Source organism: Emys orbicularis, chromosome 7, assembly GCF_028017835.1.
Source record: "Emys orbicularis isolate rEmyOrb1 chromosome 7, rEmyOrb1.hap1, whole genome shotgun sequence".
Classification (NCBI taxonomy): Eukaryota; Metazoa; Chordata; order Testudines; family Emydidae; genus Emys; species Emys orbicularis.
The window spans coordinates 61,119,862-61,147,240 of record NC_088689.1 but is presented as its reverse complement, the minus strand read 5'-3'; the positions used below and the strand labels follow the sequence as shown (position 1 = coordinate 61,147,240).

At 44.4% G+C, this 27,379-nt stretch overlaps 1 protein-coding gene across 1 annotated transcript in view; it reads right to left on the bottom strand.

Annotated features, from left to right (window-relative positions):
- The window catches only part of ZCCHC24 (zinc finger CCHC-type containing 24), a 166,028-nt gene extending 141,295 nt beyond the window's left edge, over positions 1-24,733 (bottom strand). Inside the window, exon 1 of the mRNA XM_065408547.1 lies at positions 24,494-24,733. Within this exon, the coding sequence (XP_065264619.1) occupies positions 24,494-24,733 (240 nt within the window). The remainder of the gene's footprint in view (positions 1-24,493) is intronic.
- Between the last annotated feature and the right edge of the window lie 2,646 nt (positions 24,734-27,379).

Here is a 27,379-nt window from a genome sequence, read left to right as displayed (position 1 = left end):
TAGAAAACTCAATAACAAAGGGGGATTTCAAGTATCCCCATATTGACTGGGAGCATGTCACCTCAGGACGGGATGCAGAGAAAAAGTTTCTAGACACCATTAATGACTCTTGGAGTACCTAGTCCTGGAATCCACAAGGGAAGAGGCAATTCTCGATTTAGTCCTAAGTGGAGCACTGGATCTGGTCCAAGAGGTGAATATAGCTGAACCACTCAGTAATAGCGACCACAATATTATTAAATTTAACATCCTTGGCGGGAGAGGGAATAAAAGAAACCCACCACAGAACAGGGGACTACACAAAAATGAGGAAGCTAGTTAAACGGACATTAAAAGAACAGTCACAAGAATGAAATTCCTGCAAGCTGCATGGAAACTTTTTAAAAACACCACAATAGAGGTTCAAGTTTAATATATACCTTAAATTAAAAAAAAATAGTAAGATGGCCAAAAAAGTGTCACCATGGCTAAACAACAAAGTAAAAGAGGCAAGTAGAGGTAAAAAGGCATCCTTTAAAAATTTTAAGTCAAATCCTCTTGAGGAAAATGGAAAGGAATATAAATTCTGGAAAGTCAAATGTAAAAGTACAATAAGGCAGGCCAAAAAAGAATTTGAAGAACAACTAGCAAAAGACTCAAAAACTAATAGCAAAATTTTTTTAAGTACATCAGACGCAGGAAGCCTGCCAAACAATCAGTGAGGCCACTGGATGATTGAGGTGCTAAAGGAGCACACAAGGCAGACATTGCCATTGTGAAGAAGCTAAATGAATTCTTGGCATCGGTCTGCACTGCAGAGGCTTTGAGGCTGTGTCCCACACCTAAGCCATTCTTTTTAGGTGACAAATCTGAGCAACTGTTCCGGATTGAGGTGTCAATAATGGAGGTTTTGGAACAAACTAATAAATTAAGCAGGACTAGATAGTATTCACTCATGAGTTCAAAATGAACTCAAATAAGAAATTGCAGAACTACTAATTGTGGTATGTAACTTATCACTTAAATCAGCTGCTGTACCAGATGACTGGAGGATAGCTAATGTGAATCCCATTTTTAAAAAGGCTCCAGAGGCGATCCGGTAAGCCTAACTCCAGTACCAGCAAATTGATTAAAACAGTAAAGAATAGAATTATCAGTAGTAAAGAATAGAATTATCAAACACATAGATGGACAGGATTTGTTAGGGAAGAGTCAACACAGCTTTTGTGAAGGGAAATCATGCCTCACCAATCTATTAGAATTCTTTTAGGGGGTCAACAAACATGTGGATAAGGGTAATCCAGTGTATATAGTGTACTTGGACTTTCAGAAAGCCTTTGACAAGGTCCCACTCAAAAGATTCTTAAGGAATGTGACGGGGAAGAGCAGCCCCGCACTGGTACCGCAGGAGTTAACCCTTCCTTCCTAGCAGAGGAAGCCACACCCCGGAAGCTCTGCTGGGCATGCTCCAAATGGAGAACAGGTATAAAAGCCTGCAGATCAGCTCAGTCGGGGCTGACCACTGGAGGAGAAGGACTCACGGTGCTAGCTCCTGACGAGGAAGAGCCTGTGCGCCAGGATCCAGGAGTCAGCCAAGCCGAGGCACTATCTGAGACCTCAACGGAGGATGTCACAGGGGAGGAACAGACCGGAGGACCCCCCACCACAGATGAACTGGTATTCACGGTAGGAAGTGACCATGGGGAACTTTAGAGACAAACAGCGTTAGAGCTATATTGCTGCTCGGTGTGTTGTGGGCGGATCCCCGCCGAGCGAGTGGCAAGGAGAGCTTGCCACTACCATGGCCCTGGGTCGGGGCTCGGTGGAGAAGGTGGGCCCGAGTCCCCCTATCCCCTCACCCCTGAACCGTGAGGGATCCTAGAGACTCCGGCTGCTAAGCTGCGCTACCCCGCTCATAAGAGGGGTTGTATAGACCCTGGCTGCTAGGCCACGCTACCCCGCTCGTAAGGAGGGGGTGTATGGACTCAGGCCGCTAGGCTGTGCTACCCCGCTCGTGAAAGGGGGTTGTATGGACTCTGGCCGCTAGGCCGCGCTACCCCGCTCGTGGGGGGGGGGGGGGGTTGTATGGACTAAAGTTGCTAGGCCGCACTACCCGTCCAGACAGAGGCGATAGTGGGGAAGAAGGCCAAGAGGCCGTAACTGACCACCTGCAGGGAAGCGGATGCAAGGACTGGAGAGTGGTGAGGTGCCAACATCCCAAACCACCCCTGCCACAAAGGGGCGCTGCAGTGCCAGGCCCGCCATAAGGAAACTAAGCAGTCATGGGATCAGAGGGAAGGTCCTCTCATAGATCAGTACCTAGTTAAAAGACAGGAAACAAAGGATAGGAATCAATAGTCAGTTTTCAGAAGGGAGAAAGGTAAATAGTGGTATCTCCTCGGGATGTGTACTGGGACCAGTGCTGTTCAACACATTTGTAAATTATATGGAAAAAGGAATAAACAGTGAGGTGGCAAAGTTTGCAGATGATACAAAATTACTCAGAATAGTTAAATCCCAAGCTGACTGCAAAGAGTTACAAAGGGATCTCATAAGACTGGATGACTCAGCAACAAAATGGCAGATGAAATTCAATGTTGATAAATGCAAAGTAATGCATATTGGAAAACATAATCCCAACTATGTATACAAAATGATGGGATCTAAATTAGCTGTTCCTAGTCAAGAAACAGATCTTTGGAGTCATTGTGGATAGTTCTCTGAAAACATTTACTCAATGTGCAGCGACCGTCAAAAAAGCTAACAGAATGTTAAGAACCATTAGGAAAGAGATAATAAGATGGTAAATATCATAATGCCTCTATATAAATCCATGCTTTTCTCACATCTTGAATACTGCATGTACTACTGGTTGCCCCATCTCAAAAAAGATAAATAAGAAATGGAAAAGGTACAGCGAAGGGAAACAAAAATGATTAATGGTATGAAACAGATTAAAAAGACTAGGACTATTCAGCTTCGAAAAGAGATGACTAAGGCGGATATGATAAAGGTCTATAAAATCATGAATGGGGTAGACAAAAAAATTAGTGTTATTTACTCCTTGTGATGGGGTGGACTAGGCCCAAGAGGCCCTTCTGCTAGAGACCTCAGAGTCCTGCCACACCTGTCCCAGGAAAAAAAGTAGTAGAGGAGTCCTCCAAGCTGCACAGAGAGGCTGCATGGGACATGGTCAATCAGGGGGAGGCTGCAATGGGCTAGCCAATAAGAGGGTTGCAGGCCAGTATAAAAGGAGCTAGAGTCAGGCAGTTGCTGCCTGGAGCTGGAGGAGTGTGAGGGAGCTGCAGGACCACAGACAGAGCAGTTCCTGGCAGGGACCGGGAGAGCAAGAAGGAGCTCTTGGCTGGCTGCTGGGGTTGAGTACAAAACTTCAGCCCTATAGTAAAGGGTGAAGCATTGGTGAAGTTCCTAAGACAACAGGAAAGTAGCCAGGGAATCATAGCAGCATTGTGAGCAGTTGAAAGATAAGCAATGGCCCATTGCTGCTATTCATAGGGTCCCTGGGTCAGGACCCAGAGTAGTGGGTGGGCCAGTATCCCACCACCAGCCACAGGTGAAATAGATTACTCCCTGAGGAGAGAGTTGAACCTAACCCCAGAGAGAGGACTGAAGACCCTGAAGAGGGTCAGTAATTTACTGGACATGGAACTGTGATATAACCCAGGAAGGGGACCTAACCTATTTAGCGTCTCAGCTGGAGAGCTGGGGCCAGAAAGGGCAATTGCCTCCAGAGAGGAAGCTGAGGGGGGGTGGGGAATACAGCTCGATACCAGGACTGTTTAAAGACTGTGGACCAAGACTTTACTGTTTATCCCAGAAGAGGTTTTGTTTTGTTGAAAGCCCTCAAATTATGTGTGTGACTTGGCTGGAGGGTTGGGTCACTGAAACTGCCTGAGAAACCACCAACAGGGATCACCACAGACTGAGAAAGGAGCAGATGCACACCTGGCTAGGGGGCGCTCGTGAGAGGTGAGTGCCACCCTGTTACACTACTTCACATAACCCAAGAACCAGGGGTCACCCAATGAAATTAATAGGCTGCAGGTTTAAAACAAACAAAAGGAAGCACTTCTTCATACAATGCATAGTCAACCTGTGGAACTCCTTGCCAGAGGATGCTGTGAAGGCCAAACTGGGTTAAAAAAAGAATTAGATAAGTTCATGGATGATAGATCCATCAGTGGCTTTTAGTCAAGCTGGTCAGGGATGCAACCCCATGCTTTGGCTGTCCCTAAGCCTCTGAGCGCCAGATACTGGGAGTGGATGAAGCATTCCCTTTGAAGCATCTGGCATTGGTCACTGTTGGAAGACAGGATACTGGCTAGATGGACTATTGGTCTGACCCGTATAGCCATTTTTAAGGTCTTATGTTCTTAAATTTAGCTAGCCTATGCAGTGTTTGTCACTGCTACCTCTGAGATACAACTCTGCTGACCACTGAGGCTATGACTGACTCACCCCATTTGACATGGCTGCCGTGCTGGCTCCTGGCACACTAGGCAGATTTAAAAGCACAGTTTACTGAGCAGGAGTGGAAGACACTAGGGAAGTGGTGGGCAACCTGCGGCCCGTCAGGGTAATCCGCTGGCGGGCCATGAGACAGTTTGTTTACATTGACCATCCACAGGCATGGCCACCTGCAGCTCCCAGTGTCTGCGGTTCGCCGTTCCTGGCCAATGGGAGCTGCGGGAAGCGGCGTGGGCCGCAGGTTGCCCACCACTGCACTAGGACAAGTGGTGAACTTAGGTCTTTGCTGCACATTGCTGGCCTGGGATGGGATAGCACACGGGTAACTGGGAATGGTTCTCTCCCTTGCCAATACTGGGCAAACGGGATCCTATGTGACCGTAGCTGTCTATTTTTGTTGTTTTGAAGGATTATTTCCAATCTATATCTAATCTAAATCTAATCTATATCTATCTATCTATCTATATATATATATATCATACAAAACATGTATCACTGTTTAGGAGGAAAAAAGGCCCACAGTGTGGAACAGCTCAGAATTGGTCATGAGATTTGAAGTCTTTTGTCTCATATCCCCTGTTAGTCAGGTCCACTTTGAATAGCGTAGATTTACCATCTGATGTCTCTTTGGTCTGTGTTGGTGGTGTCAGACTGGTCTGGCTTAGGCCAGTTCTTACTGTATAAGTGATCATGTCACAAAACTCTAACACTGACCTTCTTTGTTAGAAGTCTCACTGGCAGGGACAGTGGCTAAATAGGACTCTAAAGTACCCGCTCAGCTCAGGGTTGAGTCACAAGGACAGAGGAGGGGAAGCTTTCACTGTTGCTGCGTGCGTGCGTGTGTTGAACCCATTCTGTGGACAAACAGTCTGATGATGCTGAAGTTTATATCTAGTATCTTGCCTGGGAACAAAATTCAAGAAGGTACTAATCAGACTTCCCAGAAGCATGACCATATCTTCAAATATTCCCATTGTTTGATTATGTAAACTGTTAAAGTGTCCAGACTTGCCAGCACATTCTGATTCCTATGCCAGCCTACAGCATTTGGGCCATTTGATGCCATAGATTTCCAATGTCTTCTGGCTATTGGATACACTCTCAGCAAACATTCTCCTGGGATTTATTAGACCTATTATATTGCTTAGCTCTCCTAGTACAAGTACAAAGTTCCAAAGGAATGTTGCTATCTCAAATCATGAGTTCTGTGCAATACTAGTTCTTGAAATAGAACTTTGGATGTTGTGAAAAGTTTAAATCTGGACATCTTAACCATATCAACTAAACAGAAGACTTGTCTACTACTAATGTGTTTCCCTCAAGTACTGATCAGTTTAAAGAGCAGCAAATAGATCTAAGGCTAGTGAAGGTATTCTCTCTAATCCAGAGGTGGGCAAACTACAGCCCGCGGGCCACATCTGGCCCATGGGACTGTCCTGCCCGGCCCCTGAGCTCCCGGCTGGGGAGGCTAGTTCCCAACCCCTCCCCTGCTGTCTCCTCTCCCCCACAGCCACGCGGGCAGTGCTCTGGGCGGCGGGCTTGCGCACTCGTGCAGGGCAGTGTGTTTGGCTCCGGCCAGGAGGATTGGCTCCAGACATGCTGCTCTGAGCGGCATGGTAAGGGGGCTGGGGCCGGGGGGGTTGGACATGGGGAAGAGGGTCCTGGGGGGCAATCAGGGGACAGGGGACAGGGAGCAGGGAGTGGTTGGATGGGGCAGAGGTTGGGGGGGGTAGGGGGAGGGAACAGGGGGGATTGGATAGGGGGTGGGGTTCCAGGGGGCCTGTCAGGGGGCGGGGGTGTGGATAGGGGTCAGGGCCAGGGCTGGCTCCAGGCACCAGCTTAACAAGCAGCTGCTTGGGGCGGCCAAGGGAGAGGGGCGGCACCTGCAGCAATTCGGGGGCGGCAGGTCCCTCACTCCCTCTAAGAGCGAAGGACCTGCCACTGAACTGCCGCCGTCGATCGCGGCTTTTTTTTTTTTTTTCCAATTGCCGCCGCCGATCGCAGTCAGGGGACAGGGAGCAGGGGAGGTTAGATAGGGGGTAGGGTCCTGGGGGGGTGGTTAGGGGCGGGGGTTCCCGGGAGGGGGCAGTCAGGGGACAAGGAGCTGGGGGGGGGGGTTTGGATGGGTCGGTGGTTCTGAGGGGGGCAGTCAGGGGGTGGAAAGTGGGAGAGGTCGGATGGGGGCAGGGGCCAAGCTGTTTGGGGAGGCACAGCCTTCCCTACCCAGCCCCCCCATACAGTTTCGCACCCCGATGTGGCCCTCGGGCCAAAACGTTTTCCCACCCCTGCTGTAATCAGTGACCCATTGCCAGGGTGTTTCTCTCTCTCTTTGGTATAGTATTTATTTTTCTTAAATAAAATCTTCTAACAATAGTATCTTATTTTGTAGCTGTTGAGAATGCTTCTAGATTAATGGCTCTACAGATGGGAAAGTACTTTTTCTGCAGAACAGGTTCAGCACAGGCAGTGCAAACATCCCCTCCCCTTCTCCACTAATATCTCTTAAATCAGACCTAGAGGGGTATTTCCAGGAACGAGATTGCAGTTCAGTCTCCATGTACATTCAATCATCTGAGGCTAGCACGGGTCCAATTAGGGCCAGTTGGGATGATGGCTTTTGTGATGTGAACTACTGTCCATGAAGAACTGCACTTAAATGACCAAATAACTTTGCCTACAATTCCATTTATATTGTTAGGTCACCGAGCATGAGAAAACTCCCTTTGGAACTGGCACTGCTGAGAGATCATCGGAGCTGCTCTCTGACAGCCAAGGTAGCAGAGAGGGAGTGAGAGCAGGATCTTTCGGTGAAAATGAGACAGTGCTGAGGGAAACGGGACTCTTGGCAAGTTACAGTGCAACACCGTGAGAATACAGTTTCCACAGGGCAATGATCTGATTATACAGAAAGAGATAGAAGTGAAACTGGACACTGCATTGTGGAAGCGCTGCTGCAAGGTTAAAACATCTGTCCCCAGGCTGCACCATTAGCTATATTGAAAACCGCTACTGCTGATTCCTCAGCTGACATTGGAGAGAAGCACCAACATCTTCTCAGCAGCATGGAGAAAGGCAGTTCCCTCATGCTCGAATGGATTAATTTCAAGCAGCAAGTCGTCCCAATGACTTTAAATCACTTGGATTATTTGATGCTTGTGGTTGACTGAATAAAGAGCTTTAAGTTTTTTCCTGTCACTTGTCATGTTCTAATACACTGGAAATGATAAATACCAACAAACTGATGAATAACATGTCACAGAAGTTAGACTGATTATACTAACAGGTCTTGCAATGAAATGCCAAAAGATGCTCAAGTCATAATAAATTGATTGGGATTTTCTTGTTGATGGGAAGGTTTGTGCATGCAAGTGGCCTCTTGGGAATGAACTGACTCACCAGTTGTAACTGTCCTCACCTTCACCTAATAACACCTGCTCACAACAAGGACTAACAGCCAAAATAACTTGTTTTTAACAACAACAAAATAAGAGCTATTTTGGAAATACTGGCATGTGGGGAACAGCACCTCAAACCTGTGACTTTGTGCACCTGCTATTTCTTAATAGCTGAGATGATTCCATTTTCCTATGCCAATTTTCAGTGGAGAGTGAATTTTTATAGCCGAGTAATAAACCCCTGAACATAGGGGTTTTAATGGAAATTGTGACATCACCTTAACTACAGCAGTTCAAACAGGCTAGAATAATAAAATAGGATATGTTAGCTATCAAGGCCAAAAAAGTGTCAGGATAGAGCTTTTTAAAAAAGATCTCTAATTCAGAAGTAGTAATAAACATTTGGCAATACGTGAGCTGAAAGCACTTATTTTGGTTTAGCCAGATTCTGCCCCCAGATAAGCGTACACAACTCCCATTGACTTCAGCAGGAGTGTTTGCACCTGAATGAAGATTCAGGCCTCCATCATGCAATGAGCTCTGTGTGGCCTGATTTATTGCATGATCTGGCTCTCCAGTATGGGCTTCAAGACAGCAGCCTTTCTAATTACTCACCGAATTTTACTCTATTACTTGGTAAAAACATAGAACTCTATACACATTAACAGAGCGGGCAGATGGACTCACTGAATAGGCTTCAAGGAGTGACCAGATTCTTGAAGAATTACCCCTAAATCACTGGGCCACTCCTGGAAATGCTGTGATTTCAAGATGTGATTGAGGTAAGTCACTAATAATTATCCATAAAAATATCCATCTCTTATGTGGCTCTTCACTGTAGGTCTGAAATCCCTTTACAAAGAAAGCCAGGGGAGACGTTTTAAAGGAGTTGCACAGTTTCTCTTTGGCTGCTGGCTCTGGCTATATCAATCACTCTCAAGTATATTTCAGGATGGCATTTTTCTGTGGCTGTAATGTAATGAACATAATTTCAGGAATTCTATTTGGAATAATTCTGTGCGGGTCAATTAACCATTGAGGGATTTCCTGTCCCTGAATCAGTGGCCACAAAAAACCCCACTTTTCATAACTTAACATGATTAAACTTACATGTGATTGTTGCTTGTGCATCTAAGCAACAGAAACAAAGCTATCAAAATAAGACGAGGACAACTTCATTCCTGGCCTGACTCTGTTGACAACTGTGGGGTTACACCAACATTCAATTTGTCCAGTTAAGCTGTCTGTCCTACCTCCCACATCTTGCATGATCAGTTTGATAAGTATGAAAATGGGATGAGACAGAAATCAAGCTCTGTCAGGAATAAGGAACCACAGCTAGCCTGCTTACTTGCTAGCTTAATGCCCAGGTGCTCTAATGAGAACAGCTGGACCCCAACTGAGATACCTGATTGGCCAAACTGCCTGATTAGCTGAGGGAATCAGCAGACCTGCTCTTAAGACCAGCAGCAGGAACAAGGCATTGGCTACTCAAAATATTCCCCGAAGGCTCTGATAGTGTCTGTGCTTGTTTGTTCCCAGCCCTGCTCGTTTTCACACACTCCAGGTAACCTGGCTCTGACTCCAGTTCTGACCCCGGGCTCTGATTCCTGATACCAGCTCTGACCCTCACCTCTGATTCCTGACTTTGGTTCTGACCCTTGTCTCTGGTATCTGCCTCTGACTTCTGCTCTGATCACTAGGTATGATTTCCATTTCCTAATCCCTGACAAGCTCTACATGCAAAACCAAGATGTACACAGCATTAAAACAAAGTGCTGGTGTCCCTTTAAAAAAGTATGCACTGGTGGTCTGTTACCTCCAGAAACTTTTGTAGCTAATATTTAGTTTAAATAGTCAGTATGAATACAGGAGGCAGGTCGGGGAGGGGAACTGTTGTTGAATGAACAATTCTAAACCCCAAATGAGCCTTCACCTTGACACAGGGAAGGATGAGTACTCTTTACATCTTGCTCCAGCTGCCTTGGTGGGGGAGAGGGAGAGTAAAGGGTAAACTCCTGTCTTTGCTCTAATTCTGGGGTGCTGGTATTAAAAATCCTTGTTAAATGATATATTAGGTCCTTTTCAGGCAAACAGTTTTGCATAAGAATTGTAGATCCCAAGGGGTGTCTATCAGAAAGCTGGCAGGTCTGGATTCAGAGAAGCACCTAAATATCTGGATCTGGACCTCTTTAGTGAGCTGTGCCTCTTGTGACAATAGCCTTTCCCATAGTTTCTCTCTTCCAGAATTCTGAAATGCAGAAGTGAATAAGGATGTGACTTTAACTGGTTGAAAGGAGGAAGCCTTGTCTACCTTCAGATTCTGGCGGATGCTTATTTTATCAAACATGGTGCACCAGTGTCTGACCCCAAACTATGACAGCTGTTCCTTCCCTTAGCCTCTCAGCTTGAGGGGAAAGGAATTCTAGACCACTGTATAATTAGATATGCCTTTCTTGAGGAGAGGAATTGTAAGAATTCTCTAGCGGGATGGTGCTTTCAGACACAGAGATCTGGAGCTAGAGGGGTAGTATAGCCTAGTGCACTGAGCAAGGGCATGGAAGTTAGTCTCATATTTGCTGATAATTCACTGTGCAACCTTAGGGAAGCCACCCAATCCCTCTCTGCCTCAGTTTCCTCATCTGTAAATCAGAGAGGGTGATATTCTTGGTTTGGCGAGGATTAGCTAAAAATTCTACCTGAGACTGGTCACTTCTGTGCGTCCTGTGAACAGGCATGCAAAGAGTTGCATGAGATTTCATCACCCAACTCCCCTAAATCTGTGCCAATGGCTAGAGAACAGCTGGGGAGGTCGGGGGATGAAGCCCCAGACTGCCTACTGAAATGCACAGCCTAGTAGGCCACAAAACTACATGGGGCTCTTCTGACAAATTTTGTTGTACTCAGAATGACTCACAAGTCCAAGTAGCTTCCCCTGCCCCTTGCTACCTAAAGGCCTGCTCCTGCTCCCTTCGCTGTCAGTGGGAGCAGCACTGAGCCCCAAATACCATTACAGTGTAGCAGTGACCCCGGGAAAAGCCCTCAGGGTGGGAGTAAGGGATGAGAAGGCAACTATAAAGATTTCCACTGGTCAGACATACAGGCTTGGAGGAGCTTTCAAATTCTTGTACCAAGCTCTGCAGGGAGCCTTTTCATCTTCTGAATGTTAAACAACTGCCCACTTATACTGAAGAGACGCTCTAACACATGAGCACTATATTAGGGACAAGGGAGACCATTCACACTGCAAATTACTGCTACACATCCCCACAGGAGCTTTCATTCCTTCTGTCTCTGGACTGCGTGCAGCTGAATCTCCCCAAGTTACAGACTACTAATCTTCCTGACCTTTTGCGGCGGGGAGAGGGATTGCAACATATTAGACCTCTGGCCAACAGCTTGATTCAAAAGTGCCTCCTTACTCTGTTAAAAATAAGCACAGAGTTTTATGGGCGTCAAGGCAGGTTGTTCAAAGATGTGAGGTTAAAAAGCGATATGGGGAGTGGATGGACATATTCTGATTTCTGCACTGTAATACCCATGGTCACATTCTGTTAACGTCTCTGCTTCCTGCAGGAGATTTTGTCTCAGTTTGACCTATAGTCTGAAAAAAAACAAGGGTCAGGTTTCCTTTTGTTTGGTGGATCTTCTGACGCTCTAAATGCAAGAAAAATAATTCCTGTTTAAGACACACTAAAGAAGGCATTTACCTCCTGTGCAGTTATCTGATGGTTAAAAATTTTGCTACGGTTCAATTTAACCCATAAATCTGAGACCGTTTTGTTTATATTCTTTCAATTTAATAATGCCTTCTTGGCACGGCAACCTGTACAACGGCTGCCAAAGTTTGAGAGACAAACCTCAGGTCACTGTCAGCGGTAGAAAACAATAAATCGTCCGGCCAGATTGAGCTTCACAATGTTTGAGGTTTAATGCCAGTTCTTGAGTAAGATAAATGTTGTATTAACACAAATAGAAAGAGAACTGTTTACGAAGCTGCAGGCTGGAATTGTAATTTGGTAACTCCAGTTATGCATAGTTTTAGTCCAAGTTAGCTAGCCCTTTACCGTATGAATTCTCTCAAACACTTGATTCACACGTTAATAAAGAAGCAGTCTCCTTTTCAAGTCGGTTTTAAAGATTTTTTAAATCTAGGCTTTTTTCCTTATCTGTTGGAGGGATGAAGTCTGTCCTATTAAATGGAAATTAATTTTCAGGGGTGCTGAGGGAGGAAGAGTGGATGAAAGTGCACATTTACATCTTAATCTTGTTCTGTTTTTTGTTTAAGCTTTCATTTATTTGCTTGGCTTCCCACAATTTAAGATGCAGTCAATAAAATAACTTTCTGATAACTACAGAGTAACTTTTGCTGCTTTGGGTCTATCCAGCCCAAGGTGTCCATGGCTCTGAGACATGTACCCTGGTTGTCTAGCAGTTGATCTAAACTGAAAAAATGTGGACTCCCCCTGCAAACACACCCACCCACTGGAGAGTCTGAGGGGTTGGAGCTGTTAGCTTGGGGGAAAGCCTTCTCTGAACCATGTAGCCTCTCTAAAATACTTGGCTGGCAGGCAGGTCGCTGAGATAGAACCAGCCTCCACATCCTCTTAAGATGTTGCTCCGTTATGTGGTTGTCAGATGGGGCAGAACCACAGATTCTTGCCCTTTGAAGGTAATGGATGTAGGTGGTCATGCAATGACTAAAGCAGCATTATGCAGCTGCTACAAGGCTGAAGCAGTCCTCAAAATAGGCTGCAGGAGTCAAAGAGACTGCAGCGCTTTTGTGAGCCATGCAGAATGCTTTTAGTTCGCTCACGGTCCGTTTCAAGAAATGCAGAACATAATTCCTTAGTTGTAAAGAGCATGCAGTAAGTTTCAACAGTTCAGTGGGACCTGAAGAGCTGCAGAGTGAGACATCTACAAGATGCAGGGATTTCAAATTTCTCTGGTTCTAAATCTGGGACTTGTTAATACATATTCTGACTTAACCAGTGACAAAAAGTCCATGATAGACCGGTGACAGTTTTAAAGTGTGATATCTCACAAGCCACCAAGGCTAGAAACAACTGTCATATCCTTGGAAAGCTGAGCATCTTGGATTCCCAAGAGTACAAAACATCTGCTTCCAGACCTGATAGGTTAGGGCATTAAAAATAAAAATGCACAAACTCTTAGTTCTGTACCTCATCTTATCTTCCCCAGGTGAATCTTTATTAGGTTCCACTGTAAGTAGATATCAATATTTTGTATCATATGAAAGATTAGACTGACTTCACATGTCAAAGCATTATCTAACTCATGCCACTAATGAAACATTATCTGCTTAAGTCATATCAGATTTAGTGAAATCCTATCTTTCTAGATTTTTTGAATCTCAATAGTTTTGCAAAACTTCAAAATACTTTCAGGTTCAAGAGGAGCTACAATGGCTGAATAAAGTTTCCTTCATATAATGTCAAAGGAGCAAAGCCTAATATTCTCTGCCTAATGTAAGCATTTCATTGTGGGTCCTCTTAAAACTGCCTGAGTGTGGCAAAATGGGCATCAAATTGCTTCTCACATTTCACATGAAGAGGTAAGTGCAAATACTAACTCTTGTGTCTTGTGGAACTACCCAGCAGTTTTAAGGAAGTATCCAACATCATTGTACTTGTGTTAAATCAAGTGTCCTCTCTGCTTCACTGCCCAGAAACTTTGAACCAGAAAACTTTTTTTTTTAGCACTATTCCTGGCCTAGTAAGCAGAGACAACATGGTGATTTTCTAAAGTCCATTTTCCTTCCTGAGGACCAGTACAACTACTGATAGCTGCTGCATATTACCCATGCTTACCCCTCCCTTCATTCATCTCCCCACACCCCAACATTTACAATAACAGGGGAGAAGTTTTCATATCTTGGAAGAGATAGGACCTTGGTTTTATATCTGGTTTTGAGAATTTAAGATCCATGTTACTTTCCACAAGAACAGGCATGTTAACAAGTGTCCTGGTCAAATTCCTACCTGCCTACCCAAATTACCCGTGCTATTTCATCAGCAAACTTGTTTTTTGCTTGCTGTTCTAAACAGCTGAGTGGTTTTCCTGTGGACTGTTCCACCCCATAAGGATCTACATAGGAAGAATGAATGAAAGATCACTCCATGGTACTTAGCTACAATAACAGCTTGTTTAGGTCCTTTGGAATGAAAGGTAAGATAAATGCTGTTACATATTCTTTGTGAAAAACCTAACTAAAAAATCTTATGAGGTTTATCTTGGGGAGTCTGGGTTGGGACAGAAAATGAGTGCTAAGGCTGCATCAATGAGGGGTTTCTGGGAATGTAAAATTCCAAATTGTTTATATGAGTTAGCCCAGGGGTTGGCAACCTATGGCACACGTGCCGAAGACGGCACGCGAGCCGATTTTTAATGGTACGCTGCTGCCTGCCGGGGTCCCGCTCAGCCCGCTGCCGAATCCTAGCCCGACCCAGCCCGCTCTTCTCCGCCACCCGCCTACCGCTCTCTCTGGCGGGGACAGGGGACAGAAGCAAGCTTGCTCTTGCCGGCTGCTGCTGTATGGCAGGCTCCGCTGGCAGCCAAGCTTCCCCCTCCCCCGCCTCTTCCCCCAGCGTGCTGCGCGAGCCCCGCCTCCTCTCCCTCCCTGCGGCCGATGGCCCTTGCGAGGGAGGAGAGAAGAGCAGCCCCAGTGCCCTCGCTGTTCAGACCGGTAAGGAGGCAGAGAAGAGGCAGGGGGGAAGGGGGTAGGAGTGGGGCGTATCCCTCCAGCCCCCTGCCGTGAGCCGCTCAGGGGGCAGGGAGCACCCCCCTGATCCTAGCCCACCCCCCCAGCCCTCTGCCCTGACCCCTGCACCCCCTTGCACCCCAGCCCCCTGTATGCCCCCCCAAAACCCCATCCCTGATTCCTGCACCCTCCACACATACCCAGCCCCCCTAAACCCTCCTGCCGACTCCTGCACTCCCCTCACCCCCCTGCCCTGACTCCTGCACTCCCCACACATACCCAGCCCCCCACACCCCATGCCCTGACTCTTGCACCCCCCACTCCCCACCCTGAGCACCAGGTTGGCAGCGGGCTGAGCGGGCCCAGCGCCTGGGACCCCAGCTGGCAAGGGGCTGGCAGCCAGAACCCCAGACTGGCAGCGGGCTGAGCGGGGCCAGCAGCCGGGACCCAGGCTGGCAGGAGCCAGCGGACGGAACCCCAGACCGGCAGCGGGCTGAGCCGCTCGGCCCGCTGCCGGTCTGGGGTGCCGGCCCCGCTCGGCCCGCTGCCGGTCTGGGGTGCCGGCCCCGCTCGGCCCGCTGCCGGTCTGGGGTGCCGGCCCCGCTCAGCCCGCTGCCGGCCCGGGGTTCTGGCTGCCGGCCCCTTGCCAGCTGGGGTCCCAGCTGCCGGCCCCGCTTAGCCCGCTGCCAACCTGGGGTTCTGGCTGCCGGCCCCTTGCCAACCGGGGTTCCGGCCACAGGCCCCGCTCAGCACGCTGCCGGCCTAGGTGAACGGAACCCCAGGCTGGCAGCGGGCTGAGCAGGCCGGCAGCTTAAGATCAGCATTTTAATTTAATTTTAAATGAATCTTCTTAAACATTTTGAAAACCGTGTTTACTTTACATACAACAGTAGTTTAGTTATATTATATATAGACTTATAGAGAGAGACCTTCTAAAAACCGTTAAAATGTATTATCGGCATGCGAAACCTTAAATTAAAGTGAATAAATGAAGACTTGGCACACCACTTCTGAAAGATTGCCGACCCCTGAGTTAGCCAATGATTTTTCGACCAGTCAGAATGAAAATACATGTAACTGGGCTCTTCTCCGCTGCTGACTTTTCAAAAACTAATTAATAAGAACTTAACTATAAATTATTGGTTCCATATCATTCTCCTGGGAGCTGAATTAGACTTTGCAATTAATTCTGCTCTCTCTTGCCCTTTCCAGTTTTCCAAATGTGGCTCATCCTTTGATGTGATATTAAGTGGCTATGGAACACTGTGTGGATGTCTCCTTTGTTGCCATGATGTAAATGCCCAAGTGTAAATAAACTTTAACTGCTTAGATAACGAAGCAAAAGCATATGCACTGCTTAACTCAACAGCGCTAGTTTCAGAAATGGGGAGGGTAAAGGAGCAACAGAGGAAAGGCTTTTGCAGCTGAAGCTACTTCAAAATCAGTGGGACCAATTTAGGGCTGAGTCCTGCTGTCCTTACTCAGATGAAGAATCCAATTGTCTTCAGTGGGATAACTCCACTGAGTAAAACAAGCAGGATTTCCCTTTAGTAGCCAAACTGCTCTGCTGGTTAATCCTGGCACTACTTTAAGAATAAGAAAGACTTGGCATGTGCCATAATGTGTAATTTGGTCACTTGTGGTTCTTGTCTCATGCAGTAGCATGATGACCTGACTCCGATGTACTGCTCCTTAGGGTGTTTGCATGCATGCTCTTTCCCAGATTCTGCAAGATGGTGTTTACCAGGACAGCAGCAACAAAACTGAAACTGAACTGACAGCAGCAGACCTATGAAGAGGGGGGCGAGGTAAGATGGTTCTGAGCAGGTTTGGGGCTGTGGCTTTTGCCCCACCATCCTAAACACCCTTCTGAACATCAACAGAGAAACAGAATCCCCCTTATAAATCTCTTAAGGGATTTTTTTTTTTTAAATCAGGACATACAAAAAAAAGAGAGCTTGAATGAGTAAGTGAAGTTGACTGCCTCCCTCTAACACAGCTGGATGATACATCTCATAGGAGACTACACAACAACAACAAAAAATAAGTAGCAACACAGGAATATGAAGTAAAACAACTGTTAATGGGCTATGGAGCCTTCTATCTCTAGACTGTTATTTTAAATCTGCTCTGAGTTGGTAATGACCAAAATCCTTTACCATCCAAAACCCTATGCAGTGGCATAAGTAGAATGGTTGTAGTCCTGTTCAGGTTACATTACACCACAGAAGTTACAACTGCATTTAGCACTAATTGGCAGTTTCTTCAAAATCTCAACAAAGATATTCAGCACTGAACAGACTATGAAATCTGACCTTCTCACCCTTAAGGGTAATCTCTCCTAAAGAGTATTGGGGCATGCTGACTGGGCAATAGGGGGGAAGCTTGCACTGCTCCTGGCTACTTCCCCATAATGCCTGTGAATAAACAGAGGATTTCACATGGAAAATGGAATCTTTCACAAGTATTAATTAATGAAGAAAATCTAAAAATAGACTTTATACTGGGCCCCAATTACATTATTGGGATTGGTCTCTTGGAATCTCAAAAGTTTTGGGGGGGCTGAATTCAGTATTGTTACTGAAAGGAAAGATTTAAAGGGACACAGTCAGCATAAAACAATCTCGCTTCCCTCTGGAATTTTTTACCTATTGTTACAAGTAACAGATAAAAATGTTAGAATTGAAAAGTTAGAGTCAAAGTTATTTTGTTCCAGTTTGATTGCTTTGTCTATTTGACAATACTTTGTGTGTCTAGTCAGGTTCACCCTTTCACCTGTGTTGTCAGATTCCCCTGTTTGTGTGGAGAAATAGAAAATAGCAGGCGATGGTAACTGGAGGGGTGTACATGAAAATATTTTTAACTTTTTTTAAAAAATTGGCTAGAATTAAAGTTGACTGATACTTTAAATGGCCATAAGCTACTTGTAATTTACAAAAAAAAAAAAAATGATGGTTAATCATCTCCTATTATTCTTAAAGGAGTCAGAGGGCAGGGGATTGTTGAGCTATTGCCTATCATGTCAAGTGTGCAGTTCACAAGTGCCAGTAATTACATGAACAATAGTGAGAAAAATGACAATGAGGAAATTAATCAAGCATAAGAAACAGACCACCACCATTACAGCATGTTTTGTTAAAGTTTAATTTTGGGCACATGGGCCTGTTCGTATGTTTAACAGTGTGTTGGTCTATAGACTGTGTTTCAGTGTTAAATGCCTTTTTAATGTATTACAAATCTTATTGATATCTCTGGGGTTATAAACATAATATATCCACAATTATTTTATATATACACACACATACACACACTGCCCTGGAAATTCTAGCAAATCTATTTGATTAAAGAGGAAATAGGTGAAAACATGTTTTTTTTTTTTTTTTTTTTTTTTTTACAGCCGTTTAAATTTCTTTTTCCATAGAGGAGAGCTAAACTACCCTGGCTCAACAGGCAGGTTATGGGCATAGCTGAAATTGAAAAGCTCTCCAGAGAAGAGCAGTAAAGGAGGCTTATTGCCATGGCCCAACACAAGGCATAGTCCTGCTGTCTTCATTTATGTAAGTAATCGTTACTCGCATGAATAGCCCTACAGAAGTCAATTTGGTACTTTATGGTTAGGGCCTTGAAGACATTGCTCTAATGGTAATTCTTGCATTTGCTTCAAGGATGACAAGCATTTGGCATGAATAAAAATACTTATTTTTGTCATCTTAAACCAAACCTTTACAGTTCTGAAAACAACCTTTTTAAATTTCATGGCCGTGGCTATCACTTCACTTTTCACACAACAGCACTTAAATAAAAGATGGCTAGTAACTGCACTTATTTACCCTGAAATAGAGACGTTAGGAAACATCTGACTGAAATATTTAAGGGATTATACATTAGTATGGATGATGAGGATATTCAGATTTAGAATAGTAAACGTTTTAAATAAACAAGAGATCTGGAAGGGATATAAACTCCCAGGCTGCAGGGCATAAGCTAACTTCTATTGGGGATCAGGAGGAAACTTGCCCTAGGGGCAGATTATCTGAGAACTGCCTATTGAAGGGTTTCTAGCACCTTGAGCTGAGGCATCTGCTGTCAGTGACAGGATACTGAACTTACTGGACCAGTGGTACGATCACATATGGCAGTTCCTATGTTCAGAAGATACAAAGAGTATAGTGAAAATTCATCAGTCTTTTCTTACCATCTCCCCCAAAATTAATAAGTTTAGAAGAAAAGGAAATCTCTCTTCACAAAGTATGAAGTCAGTGTGGTATTCCTAGAAATGAGAGATGGATAACAAGTCACCTGATCCATTTCCCTGCAAGTACAAGTTAGGTCCCTAAACTGTTTTCACTAGTGCACAGTCCAGTTTAATTCCAAGAGTCCCAGCCTACAGGGCTCCCATCACTTCCCTTCGAAGGCTAATCCACCAGCTTTTAGATTTTACTATGGGGAAGCTGTTCTTAATATTTTGACTTGATTTTGCCTCTTTTGATTTCATCCCACTTTCTTCTGTGTACCACCTAAGTAATTTATCTCAATGCTTACTATTTACATCCTTCACATATAAATATACAGTAATATTCCTCCAGCCTTCTAGTCATTGCTTTACTAAAAGTATAATTAGTCATTCTGATCATCTGCACTCATTCCATTTTGGCCAACTGTCTGGTAATGAATGAGGTGCTCAGAGCCACCTAACTACAGCAAATGCAACACTTTAGCTACAGTTTATTATCTGTATTATAGTAATGCCTAGAGGCCCAAGCCCCACTGTACTAGGCACGGTACAAACATGTAATCAATGGCCCCAAAGATTTTACAATCTAAGATGAGCTACAGATATACAGGACTATTTCCTACTCCCTGAGGTAATTAAAGCTTGTCTGTATGGAGTCAAAATTACAAAGGCCTTTTTTTGTTTTGTTTTGTTGCCATGTAACATTTTCAGTTTGCATCTGATCTACTGTCCCCATCATGCCTATATTTCTTCCTCCCACTGAATATCAGTGCATGGGAGTGTCTTTTCCCGGTGTATATGTACTTACCTTTTACGATAGTTAATTTCATTTTGTTACTTTCTGCTCATATTGTTAGCCACACTTAGGCACCTGAATCTCTGTTTAGGCACATACAGGCTGATTTGAGGCAAGTAAAGTTGATATTTAGGTAGAAAAAAATAGAGCGATTTTAAGCAAACAGGGCCTCAAGTACCTTTGTATTGTCTCTGTCCTCACTGTCATTCACATTTCCCAGTTTAATATTACCTGTTAATTTCATTACATTAGCCCTTTTCTCTTGGAAACCTCACTAATGTGAGGATGGGCTGGTGGTCTTCAGCCATCTAGCCTTCTTTCATTACAATAGGTGTTAGTACTACTTCCCACAGGACAGCCATTAGATTTCTTAATTCCTCTGCCTCCTCCCAAATAAACTGCCTTTCGAAATTGGTGAATCCATTCCTTACAATGGTGAATTCGTGTAGCTCATGTTTTCTCATTACCAATTAGTTCTTCCTTGTCAGTAAGAAGTTTGATCTGGGAGGTCACAGGGTATCAAATTATCCTCTAGTTACACTTTTATAATCAGTAAATACTTGCAGTTATGCATGTTAAAATAACGGTAAATAGACCAGATGTAGCAGGGCTGTTGCAGAGGCTACTGGAAGGAATTCCCCTCTCTCCAGTGCCATGTACAGCACTGCACAAATGGTTGTGTATCGTAAAGACATGATGGTGTATTGTAAAGACACGGTGCTTCCTCTCAAGTATAGATATTGGCCTCTGCTGGAGTTAGGACACTGAACTTGATAAGTCAAGTTTGTTATGTAAACCCCATGTCCCTACATAATGGTGGCTATTACTACATGACCAAATTCTGTACCAATTTGATAGGCAGCCTGTTGAAAGTGAGTATGGAAAACAACATACAAATCTGCCACACCATTATCCTAGGTTTCTCAATTATGCCACTTACTGACACAGTTACCTTGCTGACTCTCAAATACATTAAATCCCTTGTAAGCAACCCTACAACAAACTTCAAATACTTGGCTCCAAAGAACGAGGTTATAATGAAAGTTAAGTTGAGTTCAATAGCATCGTCGTGTTCCAAAATGCCTTTATTTCATATCTTGGGCAATAAATGCTCCAGTAAAATTTTATTTAAACCAGGTCTGTTTTGTAAAATGAGTCTCCCAGATAGAACAAAACATTCATTGTCAATGTACTGTTTAAACCTTTATTGTTGCCTTTTTGTTGGTACAAGGAGCTTTTATGCACCAAACAGCTGTATTCATCATGTTTATCTAGAAGGCATCCAGTGTAGTGGAAAAAAGTCTGGAGGACAAAAATCTTGGTTAAGTGCAAAAGTACTTTGTGGATGCTGGCATTTTTTTCTGTCCAGTTCCTTTGGTCAGCATGCAAGTCACATACACAGGCACTGCCATGCAGACTTGCAAGTCCTGTATAATAGCAACTTTTCATGAGCTGTCTACTTTTCCAAGCAATCTCCTCTGAAAATTTTTCAACTGCACGACAACATGGTGTACACATGCTTATTATATTCCCTATGATCCTGTCATTTCTCAATCTGTTGCTATTTTGGCCTCTCATTAGGTCACTTTCCAAATATTGTGTACAAGCTATGCGTCAATCATTGTCACAGCTCAGCCCGAGGCTAAGCCAAGCCAATTCAAAACGAGGAGGAAAAAACGCCAACCAAAGTAAGCACTATATTAAAAACAGTTAACAGTTTAACTTTGGAAAGCTATTTGTGTTCCAAAGGCATCACACGAACCCACTTGATATAAAAGAAATATACGGCACCATTACTCCCAAAAATAATTGTAAACAGTCTAACTACTAAGTATGTACTTAATGGCATTTGAAACTGTTGACAAAAACAGACATTAGAATTTCAAGAATTAAGAATATGACATTGGAAGAAATCCTCTTGGGGTCTCTCCTGCCAAGAAACATTCAAGCTTCCAACTTCTGGACCGAGTGGAGAAGTGTATCGACTTGAGCTTTCTTTGAGCTACAGCATGTCTAAATTCTTTGGCGATTCTTAAATGAAAGATGCGGTAGAAGTGCAAATTATTGATTAACAAGTACAATAGACACACTAATGTGAAATTTAAAAAGTGCCTCAGATCAACCGCATGCTCTGCTCAATTGCAGCTAGAAACAGGAGAATGCATTTGTGAAAATTTCAAACAAGCTTGATCCTCTGTAAATATGAAGTATCCTCATGGAATCATGGCTCCATGTTACCTGGATGTTGAATCCTACAGACTTTGTACAGTGTTCGCATTCTCAGCTGATGTGAACGAAGTGCTTTAGGAAGTTGTTACAAGAGTGAAAGGAGTAAAACACAGTTGCATCTGCATGCTCCCTACCTGAGTGGGGGCCTTAGCAGACATGTAGCATAGGTAAATGTAGCTGTCAGACTCACCATGAGTGCTTAGTGAGGATGGGGTTGATAAAGTTGTGGTTTGCAACATACAACAGAAGCAGCCATCTGGAAGTGGCCTAGTAAACCTAGGGACTGAGCCTTGAAGTAGAGTTGGTGAGAATAGGTTTTGGATGTAGAGAAAGAACTGGAGAGAAATATTTCCCAGAAGGCAGAGGGTGAGGTTTCTGATAGAAAGAAGGATGAATCCCTAGTTACAAATCGTACAGTGGGAACAGAAAGAGGGAACCCTAGAAAGACCAAAAATCTCCACCAAGGGCTCTGTTCCTGGGACACAATTTCCCAGCCTCCCTAGCTGCAACCACACATTACTGTTGGCTAGTTTTACATTAGGGGGAAAACACCTGACTCTGAACAGAATGGATTCTAACATTAGCAAATGCTGAGCTGCACAGTGTTATCAACCCCCTAATGAGAAAGACTACAAAGACTGAAACTCTGGATTCTTAGCTCTGTCTCGAAACCAGAATGTGTGCAACTCAAATGCAAAATGACAATATCTGTCAACTTGGAACTGACAGGTGTGCAGTTCTGTGTTTGACTCCCACTTCCTGCTGACTTTGCTAACAGAATAATGTGCTTTTGAATTCTGCATTTTTTACCTTTTCAAAGGAATTACACTGAATAAGAATTTGGACATGGAACTTCTGAATGTTGAATAACGTCCTTTGAAAAATAGCAGACTTGTCCATTTGGGACTACAGGGCTTCTGCAAAACATTCCATTATTAAATGAAGCTGACTGATTTTTAAACTTGTTTCCTTGGTGGTGGTTCTTAATCGCATCACTAGTAACCCAGTAATAAAATTATGCCAAAAACTGGCTGCTGACTTTAATTGAAGATTCCTTAGCTTTGGTTCCTCTGCCAAAATAAAAAAAGAGTCCTATACTTTAAAGTGGGAGCTCCTTTTAACCTGTTCCTTAGTTTAAATAGGCTTCAGGAATGTTCTGAAACTCCATTACCCAAGAATTGCCATACTGCATTGGACTCAATGTCCATCTACTCCAGTATCCTGTCTTCTACAGTGGCCAGCATCAGGTGAAAGTGCAAGAATGACACCACATTAGGTGTTGTCCTGATCGTTAGTAATTAGAGAGGGTCTTAAAACCTGAAACAGGAGGTTTTATATCTCTTTCACAATTTTTGCCATATTCTTGATACTCATATAAATTGCCAAACCCTTTTTAAATATTAAGTTCTTGGCCTTCAGGATTCCATGTGTCAGTGAGTTCCACAGTTTAAATACTTCCCCACACAACATTTTTCCTTTATCAGTTTTTAACGTCATTGACTGTTTCCTTTTTCTTGTGGTATGAGACAGGGAGAACAGAAGATTCTGCTGTAGACCATTATTTTATGTACTTTTATCACATCCCTTCACCTCTTTTCTAAAGTAAACAATCCCAATATTTTCAGTCTCCCATCATTATTGATTAAAATGTTCAGCTTCAGTTCTACCATCTGCAAGGTATTTATTTAAACAAGATCTGTATCTAACAATGTTATCCTGTATTTCCAGTTTATTTCCAGTCCTATTTTTAAGCATGAGAGGGATGTTTTGAACTTCAGTAATTTCACTGACTTAAAATGTTACAATGTATTTGTTGTCCTTTCCCTTCCCCTCTTCCTCCCCCACCCCCTCCCGTTATTAGTTGTTCTACCGTATCTGGTTCAGCTCCGTGATAGCAATGCAAATAAATCAGTGTAATCGTTTACCAGATTGTCAACAGAAGTTGTGTGCCTAGCACACTCCGGGAGGAGGGGGTTTAAAAATATACAATTTAAATATAGGCCATACCTCCCCCACAGAAGCAAACGGTAATTTCCCCCACGCACCCACCCCCCCACCTGAAAGTGAAATAAACTTTGTTACAACTTTGGTTGCATTCCCATCTGAACACAATGCTGAGCACGGTTCATTTGCGCAGACTTGGCAACATCAGCAACAGCAGAAAGTTACAGGCTAAAGCTGCATTTTTACTGGTTGGAAAATTAAAAAGCCATTTCCAACAAAACTGAGGGCTTTAGGGCAAGATCCGAAATTGGAGAGACAAACCAGGATTACTGGTTAAATAACCTGCACTGATTATTTTTCACGGACTTAAAAGAAGGGAACTCTTTCTCCAGCTCTTAAGTACTCCCCCTGTACTTTACAAAAACTATTAAAAGCAAAGGCTCCCTTTGGTCCGGACAGCTTTTGTTTAAAATAGCAGGAATCCAACTCTAGAAAAATGGGAGAACTTCTCAAACATCATGGCGGTTGGGGCTAAATTTCAGAGTGAACTTTCTGCGATTCTTTTGCAAAGCGATCACAGATTGCAGCTCGGCTCCTCTGGCAGCAGAGATACTGTCCCCCCTCCTGGCTCAGCTCAGACTGTGTGAGAAACTATTGCACCCAACCTAGCGATCCCACTCGGCAGGCACGGGGGGAAAGGCACCTACCTCGTTCCTCTGGAGCTGGAAGAAGCTGTTCAGATAGCTGGAATTGAGGGACGAGCCCAGCTCCGGGCTGTTCTTGGTGTAGCTGAGATCGGGGTGCTGGGAAGAAGAGGGCTCGGGTCTGAAGGCATCAAAGGCGCTGGCCTGGTGGGTGTCTTGCAGCGACAGATAGACCCAGTTGAGGAGCTGGGCAGGCTGGTAGACAGAAGCAGCACTGGTGTCTATGGCTGACAACAAGCTCATCTTTCCCCAAAACTCTGCCGCCTGCCTCAGTCTCTCTGTTCCCCCTCCCTCCTCTCCTCGCTCACTGCCTCCGGTCAGCTCTCCCCGGGATGTTTTCTCCACCCCACGCGCTTCTGCTGGGTTCTTCTCGCTTAGGGGGAGGGGTGCTGCTCTTTATTTTGCTTTAATCCGGCCAGCCCCACACTTTTGTCTCTCCCCCTCCCTCCCCTTCCTAAGGCGATCCGAGCCCCCCTAACCCCGAGGCACCGCACCGCACGGGCATAGCTGCTGCTGCGGCTGCAAAGTTAGCAGGAAACTTTCTTGTGAGTATTTTCCCCCCTCGTTTTCCTTTTGCTGCCAGATCCGCTATCTGACTTTATTCCCACTCCCTCAGGCAGCCCTGGAGGGGCGGGGCTGATTGACTATGCAACAGCAGCCGATCCAGTCCGCGGGTCATCTCGCTGCATATGGAGCGCCGGGGCGGGGAGATGGAAGTTCGGCGCTGCCTGGAAAGCTCAATGGGCTGGCTAATTTGAATATGTATGAGGCTTTAGGCCAATCAGTGGACGGCACCGCCTTCTTCCCTCCCTGCGGGGTGCGGACGCGCCACGAGTGGCGGTGGAACGGAACGCAGCCCTGCTTGGCTCCGAAGTGCGGGAGTTCGTGCATCTTATGTGCAAACTTTTACCGTGCCTTTGTGGGTCTGTCTCTCGCTGCACGGGTTTCCTTTGTGGTCTTCCTGGAGAAGGGCTCGCCTGCCAACCAGGACTCCAGTCCCGTGAGGGTGTTTTCACGGTGCCGTGGTAGCGTGCATTCCCCTCTTTATTTCTGTTTCTCACCAGGGCTAAGGGCTCATTATTCGAGGGCCTGTCTCACTCAATCTTTATCAAAACTCCAGGTCCGCAAAAGGTTCCTTGGCTATTGAGGCTGTGCCAAGACCTTGCAGAGTGAAGGTTTCCCAAATAAGGCAGGAGAGTGATGTGAGCTTCCCTTTGGAAAGCCAGCTAGGTAGACTGGGATTGGCTTGTTGAAGAGCCATGGTGCAGTTAGCATACAATGAAGGGATAACTACCTAGGCCTTTTAAGGAGTCAACAGCAGAAAAGAGGAAGAGGAGTTATTCTTCTTTTGGGAAAGTGCCTGAGTGGGTAATGACTGTTCCAAAACCTTTTCCATCCTGCTTTCCCTATACTGTTTAAAGATTGTGGCAGAGTAGCCATTTCTTACTAAAAGTCCCATGGCAATGAAACCAAGACTTTTTTTCAAAGCTAGAGTCTCTATGTGAAGGTGAATTTTTACATTTAAACAAAACCCCTTAATCTGTTTCTTGAGTTATCAGAGGCTAAAAACACACACACCTTCCCAGCATGTATTTGCTTTGTTTTGTTTTTAAGAATCTCATCATTTTCTTTGCTTAGATAACTGAAAAACATCAACACTTTGACCCTTCAGACTTGGCTCATGAGTTGGCCTTAATGAGCAGTATGTGTGCTGTTCACATGGAAGAAAAACGTTGTTCTGAAAAAGCAAAGTTACAAATGTTTTGGAAATGCAGGGCTGAGTGTGCACAGTAGAAAATACCATTAAGCTGTCAGCTACAAACTCAAAAGATGGATGTATTTTGCATATGAGAGTAGCTAGTTAACTGCACAGCTGTCTGGCTACAGGAATTTATAAATTCAGTTGCTGAAGATGGAACTTGTAAAGTCCAGACACTTGGAGCAATGGATGATGGAGTTCGTAAAAGGAAGCAAGATGCTAAAGGCCTCATTTGCTGACAAGTTGGATCAGTTTTGCTATGCTGGTAATTTAAAACAATACCTCCACATACTTTGGATGCAGTTGTACTGGTATAAAATGGTTTATATCAGTATAACTTTTTCCTGTATTAAGAAGATAGCAATAAACTATACTGGTATAAGGAACGTTTACACAAGCGGTTGTACTGATATAACACCACCCTTTAACCATATAGTTATGCCAGTACAAAAGCAGGCCTTAGTGGTTCTGCAAGCCCATTATCTCTGGAATAAGGAATTATTGAGATCTGCTGATAAGGCTGAATGAGAGACAAAATACTGTCCCTGCCTCGAGAGCTCACACTTCAACAGGCAGGCAGAGCGGTGCGCTTGGAAGCCCAGATGATTGCTTGAAATTGTGTCTTTGGTGTAATGGACTCCCTTTTTTTTGTGCATGTTAATTACCATGTCACAAAGGGAGTATTTTCAATCCCTGTTTTCCTGGATAAATAAAAGATGTCAGATCTCATTCATGGGTCAGATCCAGCCCTCATTTGGCTTCTAGACCTCTCACTGAAGGTAATGAGAGTCCTTAACAAAAATGGATACAACATGGTTCATGGGATGAGTATCAAAAATATCGAGTGTGGCTGATTTAATGTTGCACTTGTTTAATTTTTATTGTGTCCTGACCTGGTTGTCAAACTTAATATTGTACTAACTCTGATGACTTGTTTTTTAAACTGAATAATGGAATAACATGATACACTGGGGCATACAATGAGCCAATTGGAAGCTTATTTGTTGTTTTTGGTACTTAGGCATCCCCTATTGTTGTAATGGATGAGCCCCAGACAATCTTTAATGTATTTATCCTCACAGTCCCCATACGGTAAGTCAGTGCTATTATTCCCATTGTATGGAGGGGGA